Genomic DNA, 10000 nt, shown 5'->3' with positions numbered 1-10000 from the left:
GAGGCTGGTAGAGGCTAGTAGAGGCTGGTAGAGGCTGGTAGAGAGGCTGGTAGAGAGACTGGTAGAGAGACTGGTAGAGAGACTGGTAGAGAGGCTGGTAGAGAGACTGGTAGAGAGACTGGTAGAGATACTGGTAGAGAGGCTGGTAGAGAGACTGGTAGAGAGGCTGGTAGAGAGGCTGGTAGAGAGGCTGGTAGAGAGACTGGTAGAGAGACTGGTAGAGAGACTGGTAGAGATACTGGTAGAGGCTGGTAGAGAGGCTGGTAGAGAGACTGGTAGAGAGACTGGTAGAGAGACTGGTAGAGAGGCTGGTAGAGAGACTGGTAGAGAGGCTGGTAGAGAGGCTGGTAGAGAGACTGGTAGAGAGACTGGTAGAGAGACTGGTAGAGAGACTGGTAGAGAGACTGGTAGAGGCTGGTAGAGAGACTGGTAGAGAGACTGGTAGAGAGACTGGTAGAGAGACTGGTAGAGAGGCTGGTAGAGAGACTGGTAGAGAGACTGGTAGAGATACTGGTAGAGGCTGGTAGAGAGGCTGGTAGAGAGACTGGTAGAGAGACTGGTAGAGAGACTGGTAGAGAGACTGGTAGCCAGTGCAGGGATCTCAGGATTGGTGTAATGTGTTCAAATGTCTTAGTTTTAGGACCCTAGCAGCGGCATTTTGGATGAGCTGCAATTTAAGAACAGCTCCTTTAGATAGGCCTGTTAGTAGACCAGCTCCTTTAGATAGGCCTGTTAGTAGACCATTACAATAATCAAGTCTACTCAAAACAAATGCATGGATGAGTTTTTCAAGGTCTTTCTTGGACATGAAACCTCTCATTCTTGTTATGTTTTTCAGGTGATAGTAGGTTGATTTAGTTATCGAGTTTATGTGGCTGTTGAAGTTTAGATCAGAGTCTAGAATTACACCAAGATTTCTGACCTGTTTTTTAGTTTGAAGAGAGAGAGAATCAAGTTTTGCACTGACTTTCTGTCAGGTGCACCGAATACAATTATCTCTGTTCTGTCCTGTAGGTAGGATCTAAACCAGACATAGTAGCTTCTGTCCTGTAGGTAGGATCTAAACCAGACATAGTAGCTTCTGTCCTGTAGGTAGGATCTAAACCAGACATAGTAGCTTCTGTCCTGTAGGTAGGATCTAAACCAGACATAGTAGCTTCTGTCCTGTAGGTAGGATCTAAACCAGACATAGTAGCTTCTGTCCTGTAGGTAGGATCTAAACCAGACATAGTAGCTTCTGTCCTGTAGGTAGGATCTAAACCAGACATAGTAGCTTCTGTCCTGTAGGTAGGATCTAAACCAGACATAGTAGCTTCTGTCCTGTAGGTAGGATCTAAACCAGACATAGTAGCTTCTGTCCTGTAGGTAGGATCTAAACCAGACATAGTAGCTTCTGTCCTGTAGGTAGGATCTAAACCAGACATAGTAGCTTCTGTCCTGTAGGTAGGATCTAAACCAGACATAGTAGCTTCTGTCCTGTAGGTAGGATCTAAACCAGACATAGTAGCTTCTGTCCTGTAGGTAGGATCTAAACCAGACATAGTAGCTTCTGTCCTGTAGGTAGGATCTAAACCAGACATAGTAGCTTCTGTCCTGTAGGTAGGATCTAAACCAGACATAGTAGCTTCTGTCCTGTAGGTAGGATCTAAACCAGACATAGTAGCTTCTGTCCTGTAGGTAGGATCTAAACCAGACATAGTAGCTTCTGTCCTGTAGGTAGGATCTAAACCAGACATAGTAGCTTCTGTCCTGTAGGTAGGATCTAAACCAGACATAGTAGCTTCTGTCCTGTAGGTAGGATCTAAACCAGACATAGTAGCTTCTGTCCTGTAGGTAGGATCTAAACCAGACATAGTAGCTTCTGTCCCTGTCCTGTAGGTAGGATCTAAACCAGACATAGTAGCTTCTGTCCTGTAGGTAGGATCTAAACCAGACATAGTAGCTTCTGTCCTGTAGGTAGGATCTAAACCAGACATAGTAGCTTCTGTCCTGTAGGTAGGATCTAAACCAGACATAGTAGCTTCTGTCCTGTAGGTAGGATCTAAACCAGACATAGTAGCTTCTGTCCTGTAGGTAGGATCTAAACCAGACATAGTAGCTTCTGTCCTGTAGGTAGGATCTAAACCAGACATAGTAGCTTCTGTCCTGTAGGTAGGATCTAAACCAGACATAGTAGCTTCTGTCCTGTAGGTAGGATCTAAACCAGACATAGTAGCTTCTGTCCTGTAGGTAGGATCTAAACCAGACATAGTAGCTTCTGTCCTGTAGGTAGGATCTAAACCAGACATAGTAGCTTCTGTCCTGTAGGTAGGATCTAAACCAGACATAGTAGCTTCTGTCCTGTAGGTAGGATCTAAACCAGACATAGTAGCTTCTGTCCTGTAGGTAGGATCTAAACCAGACATAGTAGCTTCTGTCCTGTAGGTAGGATCTAAACCAGACATAGTAGCTTCTGTCCTGTAGGTAGGATCTAAACCAGACATAGTAGCTTCTGTCCTGTAGGTAGGATCTAAACCAGACATAGTAGCTTCTGTCCTGTAGGTAGGATCTAAACCAGACATAGTAGCTTCTGTCCTGTAGGTAGGATCTAAACCAGACATAGTAGCTTCTGTCCTGTAGGTAGGATCTAAACCAGACATAGTAGCTTCTGTCCTGTAGGTAGGATCTAAACCAGACATAGTAGCTTCTGTCCTGTAGGTAGGATCTAAACCAGACATAGTAGCTTCTGTCCTGTAGGTAGGATCTAAACCAGACATAGTAGCTTCTGTCCTGTAGGTAGGATCTAAACCAGACATAGTAGCTTCTGTCCTGTAGGTAGGATCTAAACAGACATAGTAGCTTCTGTCCTGTAGGTAGGATCTAAACCAGACATAGTAGCTTCTGTCCTGTAGGTAGGATCTAAACCAGACATAGTAGCTTCTGTCCTGTAGGTAGGATCTAAACCAGACATAGTAGCTTCTGTCCTGTAGGTAGGATCTAAACCAGACATAGTAGCTTCTGTCCTGTAGGTAGGATCTAAACCAGACATAGTAGCTTCTGTCCTGTAGGTAGGATCTAAACCAGACATAGTAGCTTCTGTCCTGTAGGTAGGATCTAAACCAGACATAGTAGCTTCTGTCCTGTAGGTAGGATCTAAACCAGACATAGTAGCTTCTGTCCTGTAGGTAGGATCTAAACCAGACATAGTAGCTTCTGTCCTGTAGGTAGGATCTAAACCAGACATAGTAGCTTCTGTCCTGTAGGTAGGATCTAAACCAGACATAGTAGCTTCTGTCCTGTAGGTAGGATCTAAACCAGACATAGTAGCTTCTGTCCTGTAGGTAGGATCTAAACCAGACATAGTAGCTTCTGTCCTGTAGGTAGGATCTAAACCAGACATAGTAGCTTCTGTCCTGTAGGTAGGATCTAAACCAGACATAGTAGCTTCTGTCCTGTAGGTAGGATCTAAACCAGACATAGTAGCTTCTGTCCTGTAGGTAGGATCTAAACCAGACATAGTAGCTTCTGTCCTGTAGGTAGGATCTAAACCAGACATAGTAGCTTCTGTCCTGTAGGTAGGATCTAAACCAGACATAGTAGCTTCTGTCCTGTAGGTAGGATCTAAACCAGACATAGTAGCTTCTGTCCTGTAGGTAGGATCTAAACCAGACATAGTAGCTTCTGTCCTGTAGGTAGGATCTAAACCAGACATAGTAGCTTCTGTCCTGTAGGTAGGATCTAAACCAGACATAGTAGCTTCTGTCCTGTAGGTAGGATCTAAACCAGACATAGTAGCTTCTGTCCTGTAGGTAGGATCTAAACCAGACATAGTAGCTTCTGTCCTGTAGGTAGGATCTAAACCAGACATAGTAGCTTCTGTCCTGTAGGTAGGATCTAAACCAGACATAGTAGCTTCTGTCCTGTAGGTAGGATCTAAACCAGACATAGTAGCTTCTGTCCTGTAGGTAGGATCTAAACCAGACATAGTAGCTTCTGTCCTGTAGTAGGATCTAAACCAGACATAGTAGCTTCTGTCCTGTAGGTAGGATCTAAACCAGACATAGTAGCTTCTGTCCTGTAGGTAGGATCTAAACCAGACATAGTAGCTTCTGTCCTGTAGGTAGGATCTAAACCAGACATAGTAGCTTCTGTCCTGTAGGTAGGATCTGAACCAGACATAGTAGCTTCTGTCCTGTAGGTAGGATCTAAACCAGACATAGTAGCTTCTGTCCTGTAGGTAGGATCTAAACCAGACATAGTAGCTTCTGTCCTGTAGGTAGGATCTAAACCAGACATAGTAGCTTCTGTCCTGTAGGTAGGATCTAAACCAGACATAGTAGCTTCTGTCCTGTAGGTAGGATCTAAACCAGACATAGTAGCTTCTGTCCTGTAGGTAGGATCTAAACCAGACATAGTAGCTTCTGTCCTGTAGGTAGGATCTAAACCAGACATAGTAGCTTCTGTCCTGTAGGTAGGATCTAAACCAGACATAGTAGCTTCTGTCCTGTAGGTAGGATCTAAACCAGGTACAATTTAGAAACATCGAAACCTCAGGGTAGCCCCCCCCCCCCCCCCCCCCCTCACCTCAGGGTAGGACCACTCCGGAGAGAAGTCGGTGATGGTTGCTAGGCGTCTCAGGATCTGGGTTCCGTTGCTAGGGGTGAGGAGGAGGGGGGGGAAGGGGAGGAAGGACGAGGAGGGGGAGGGCTGGGGGGGCACCATGTAGCGGACCGCCGCGGGGGGGGGGGGGGAAGGGGGCGGGGCCTGGGAGGAGCGGGGGGGGGGAGGAGGGGCCTCTGAGTCCGTGATGAGCTCGGAGATGAGGTCAGGGAACTGGCTGTCGAAGGAGATGTGTAGCTCCTCCCCCTCTGAGCCCTCTGGCCCCGCCCCCGTGTGAGCAGTGTCCATGGGCGTGTCCTCGGGCTCGTAGCCCCGCCCCCTCTCCTCCTTCACCCGCACCTGCCCACCGCTGTTGGCGTTGTTAGCGATGTTGGCCAGGTTAGCGAACAGCACTGCACTGCTCAGGGGCTCTGATCGGCGGGGCTGACTGCATCTGTGCTGAAGGAGCAACAGTTGTCTGTCTCTCTCCCTCTCTACCTCCACCCCCCTCTCCCTCTCTACCTCTGTCCTCCCCCTGTCCCCCTCTGTCCTCCCCCTCCCCCTCTCTACCTCTGTCCTCCCCCTCTCCCTCTCTACCTCCATCTCTACCTCCATCCCCCTCTCCCCCTCTACCTCTGTCCTCCCCCTCTCCCTCTCTACCTCTGTCCTCCCCCTCTCCCTCTCTACCTCTGTCCTCCCCCTCTCTCTCTCTACCTCCATCCCCCTCTCCCCCTCTACTTCTGTCCTCCCCCTCTCCCCCTCTACCTCTGTCCTCCCCCTCTCCCTCTCTCCCTCTGTCCTCCCACTCTCCCTCTCTCTCTCCCTCTCTCTCTCCCTGGCTTTCTCCTGGTTCAGCAGCTGTTGGTGTTGCTGTGGGGGGAGGTGGGGGATGGAGAGAGGGAGACGGAGGGGGAGGTGGGGGGGGGTCTGGGTGGCGGGGGGACAGTCCTGCCTGCCCTGCGTCTGATTGGCCGGCTGTGTGGTGGGAGGAGCCTGCGTGGCGTCTCCTCTTCGAATCAGGAGCAGCGGGGCGGCGTTGGGGGCGTGTCCTCGCTGCAGGAGGGCCAGTTTGGTGGGAGGGTACCCCTCCTCCTCCTCCTCCTCTCCTCCCTCATCCCTCTCTCTCTCCCCCCCCAGGGGAGGCCCCAGGCCCAGGGCCGAGTCCAGACCGAGAGGCAGAGAAAGAGAGGGAGCGGAGGAGGAGGAGGAGTGGGAGGGAGAGAAGGAGAGAGAGAGGGACAGGGGGGGAGGAGGGGAGAGGACGACATCCGTCTCTCCGTTCCTCCTTTCTACCACCGCCGCCTCGGAGGAGGAGAGGGAGGAGAGGGAGGAGGAAGGGGAGGAGGAGGAAGGGGGGTGGGGGGGGGGAGGTGGGGGAGAGGGAGAGGGTGAGGGAGGGGGGAGGAGAGGGGGAGGAGCAGGGAGGGGGGAGGAGGGGGCCTCCTCCGTACGTCTGGCCCTGTGTCGGGCTGTTGAGGAAAGAGTCGGGGTCGAAGGTGGGGGGAGGGGGAGGGGGGTGGGCGCGGGGGGGAGGGGGGGGGGAGGGGGAGGGAAGGGGGAGGGAGGCAGGAGGAGGAGGAGGAGGCAGGGGGGAGGGAGAGGAGGAGGGGGGGGCGGTGGAGGAGGGGGGGGTTGTTGGGGTCTGTGAGGAGGAGGGTGAGGCTGAGGGTGGCCAGGCCAGTGGAGGGGGGGGGGGGCCCCGGGGGGGGGGGAGGGGGGGGGCGGGGCTGTGGTGACGTCGGTCCTCGCCCCCCCCTCCGCCCCCCCCCCCGCACTGCGCCCGATGGCCGCCGCCGCCGTAGTCATGACGATCACGGCGCCGTTCTGAGGCAGGGCACCGTAGAAACCGTTGCCCACGGCGATAGTCGTCGTCGTAGCGGTCGTCGTCGCCCCCCCCCCTCCCCGGGGGTGAGTCTGCGAGGGGGGGGGGCGGGGGAGGGGAGGAGGAGGAGGAGGAGGAGCCAGGGGAGGAAGCCACGCCCTCTGCTAGACCGCCACCCCTCCCCCCCTCCTGACCGGCGTCCTCCGGGCTACGACCTCCCCCTCCTCCCCCTCCCCCGGCCCTGGACCCCTCCCCCCCCGGCCTGGGCCGGAGCTGGGGCTGGGGGGGAGGGGCGGAGGGGGGGAGGGGCCTCTCTGGGGGGCGGGCGGGAGGGGGGAGGGGGGGGCAGCTTGGGGGAGATGATACGGTGTTTGGTGCTGTTACAGCGGTGAGGAATGTTGGGCCCTGGAGAGGCTGGGAGGGGAGGGAGGGAGGGAGGGAGGGGGAGGAGGGAGAGAAAGAAGAGAGTATGTTTGTCAAACATGGAAATGGAACATCCTGAACAGTGTGTGTGTGTGTGTGTGTGTGTGTGTGTGTGTGTGTGTGTGTGTGTGTGTGTGTGTGTGTGTGTGTGTGTGTGTGTGTGTGATTATGGCCACAGGTAGCAACAAGTCCCGGTGCAGCGTCCGAAGGTGTGTGTGTGTGTACACAGGAAGGTCACCAGCGTGTTGGACCAACAACATGTCAGTCAGACTCCCACTGACTTCCCCTCTAGCCCTAACCTCTTACCTGGACGTTCTCTAACCCTAACCTCTTACCTGGACGTTCTCTAACCCTAACCTCTTACCTGGACGTTCTCTAACCCTAACCTCTTACCTGGACGTTCTCTAACCCTAACCTCTTACCTGGACGTTCTCTAACCCTAACCTCTTATGTGGACGTTCTCTAACCCTAACCTCTTATGTGGACGTTCTCTAACCCTAACCTCTTATGTGGACGTTCCACACAAGAACAGGATCACCCGCCTTCAGGGTTAGGGTCCACAACTCGCTTGTTGCGAATCTGCGCTTGTAGCGCGCGGTCGGATGTTTTTTTCGCCGCATTCCGGGTGGCGACTTCATAGCGCTCTTCCAATCGATGTCTCAGATCGTACTGTACCTAACCCTAACCCTGAGAGCGTGACTTGTCTCAGATCGTCCTGGGAGCGTGACTTGTCTCAGATCGTCCTGGGAGCGTGACTTGTCTCAGATCGTACTGGGAGCGTGACTTGTCTCAGATCGTCCTGGGAGCGTGACTTGTCTCAGATCGTCCTGGGAGCGTGACTTGTCTCAGATCGTCCTGGGAGCGTGACTTGTCTCAGATCGTCCTGGAGCGTGACTTGTCTCAGATCGTCCTGGGAGCGTGACTTGTCTCAGATCGTCCTGGGAGCGTGACTCAGATCGTACTGGGATGTCTCAGATCGTACTGGGATTCTAACCCTAACCCTGGGAGCGTGACTCAGATCGTCCTGGGAGGACTTGGGTGGCTTGTTGACCGCAGGCCGAAGGCTCGGTCGACTGGCAGTCGAGGTTTTCGTCCGAACGTCAGAGAGTTGGTATCAGCTGGTATCCAGCCACATGGTTTCACTAGCGTTGGTATGGGGCAGATCCAGCCACATGGTTTCACGAGCGGCTTGAAGAAATCCTTCCAGTGAGTCTTGTTCTTGTTTTCCAGCGTTCCCAACATCTGGAGGAGTGTCCTGTTGAGTGGCTCCACTGGGGTTCCTCTCGGGCGGTATGGCGTCTTTCTAGTTTTCTGGATACCAGCAATGCGGCACAACTCTTTGATGGTGTGCGATTCGAAGCCTGGCCCTTGATCACTATGGAGTCTTTCTGGAACCCTTAATGCAGGAGTTGTCCCATAAGCACTTTGCCACTGTCTGTGCTTTCTGATTTGGGGTAGGGACAGCGACCGTGTACTTTGCGAAGTGGTCCGTGATCACCGAGACATCTCGAGTGTTACTCCGATCCGGTTCTATAGAGAGGAAGTCCGTGCAGAGGAGCCTCTGCCAGGGAGTTCTCTCCTTAGGGAAGGAGGAGGCTGTTCTATGACTGCTCTCTGCCTCCCTCAGCTGTTCTATGACTGCTCTCTGCTGCTTTATAAGGACTTCCTGCTCCAACGAGGCAAGCCTTATAAGGACCTCCTGCCCCAACGAGGCAAGCCTTATAAGGACTTCCTGCTCCAACGAGGCAAGCCTTATAAGGACTTCCTGCTCCAACGAGGCAAGCCTTATAAGGACTTCCTGCTCCAACGAGGTTAGCCTTATAAGGACTTCCTGCTCCAACGAGGCAAGCCTTATAAGGACTTCCTGCTCCAACGAGGTTAGCCTTATAAGGACTTCCTGCTCCAACGAGGCAAGCTCATCTTCCTGTTGAAACTCACTGGGGAGAGCATCCAGAGCATCCAGAGCATCGCAATGGAGAGCCACGGATGAGTGCTGGGACCCATGGCTTGCATTAGAAAAAATTAAAAAATTAAATAATAAATGGACTGACTTATATAGTGCCTTATTCCAAAGCGCTTTACAACAGCCTCTCATTCACCCATTCACACACACATTCATGCACCAATGGCGGCAAGCTACCATGCAAGGCGCCGGCCCGCTCATTGGGAGCAATTTTGGGGTTCAGTGTCTTGCCCGAAGGACACCCTCGACATGTGGCCAGTCAGGATTCGAACCGCAGATTTGCCGACCTTGCGATCATTAGACGCCGGCTCTACCTCCTGCGCCACAGCCGCCCCGGACTGCTTGCATTAGGTTGATGGACACGGTGCTTCTCACAGATGGCGGTCACTATCTTTGGAAGGATGACATCGGTGTGTTCCGTATCCGTCAGATGGTGAAGGGTGGACTGCTCGATTCTCTCCCTCTCTTTCTGTGATACGGTCGTCTGTAAGCATGGGGGCGTCGGGAGAGCCAATCTCCATCTTGGCTCTGTTTTGAGGATGAATAGGCCTGGCTCGATGTCTCATCACTGAGTTTGATGCGATGCTTCACTTCATCAGTATGGACACCTCCGGCATGGAGTTCAACAGCTCCGTTATTCTGTCTGTCCGTCCGTCCGTCCGTCCGTCCGTCTGTCTGTCTCTCTGCCTGCCTGGTCTGTCTGTCTCTCTCTCTGCCTGCCTGTCTGTCTGTCTGTCTCTCTCTCTGCCTGCCTGTCTGTCTGTCTGTCTGTCTGTCTGTCTCTCTCTCTGCCTGCCTGTCTGTCTGTCTGTCTCTCTCTCTGCCTGTCTGTCTCTCTCTCTGCCTGTCTGTCTGTCTGTCCTGTCTCTCTCTCTGCCTGCCTGTCTGTCTGTCTGTCTCTCTCTCTGCCTGCCTGTCTGTCTGTCTCTCTCTCTGCCTGCCTGCCTGTCTGTCTGTCTCTCTGCCTGTCTGTCTGTCTGTCTCTCTCTCTCTCTGCCTGCCTGTCTGTCTGTCTGTCTGTCTCTCTCTCTCTCTGCCTGCCTGTCTGTCTGTCTGTCTGTCTGCCTGTCCGTCTGTCTGTCCACTCTGACGGCACCGGAGAGTCTCCTGCCGCTCTGTCAGATCTGCTCAGATTGGGCTGGTTACCAGGGTTACTGATGGTTACCAGGGTTACTGATGGTTACCAGGGTTCCACAGTAACGCCGTTTTACTTG

The 10000-nt window shown here is 53.1% G+C and overlaps 1 protein-coding gene across 1 annotated transcript in view; it reads right to left on the bottom strand.

Annotated features, from left to right (window-relative positions):
• camta2 (calmodulin binding transcription activator 2) overlaps window positions 1-10000 on the bottom strand; it is a gene marked incomplete at its 3' end in the record, with an annotated part of 86262 nt that overhangs the window by 39942 nt on the left and 36320 nt on the right. The window contains exons 9-11 of the mRNA XM_080550867.1: window positions 6711-6814; window positions 6316-6492; window positions 4564-5079 (exon numbers count right to left, since the gene is read on the bottom strand). Of these exons, the coding sequence (XP_080406993.1) occupies window positions 4564-5079; window positions 6316-6492; window positions 6711-6814 (797 nt within the window). The remainder of the gene's footprint in view (window positions 1-4563; window positions 5080-6315; window positions 6493-6710; window positions 6815-10000) is intronic.

Source organism: Nansenia antarctica (genome assembly GCF_963989245.1).
Source record: "Nansenia antarctica genome assembly, contig: SCAFFOLD_188, whole genome shotgun sequence".
NCBI classification, from domain to species: Eukaryota; Metazoa; Chordata; class Actinopteri; order Argentiniformes; family Microstomatidae; genus Nansenia; species Nansenia antarctica.
Note: the sequence above shows the minus strand (reverse complement) of the source record. Positions and strands in the feature narration are given on the sequence as shown.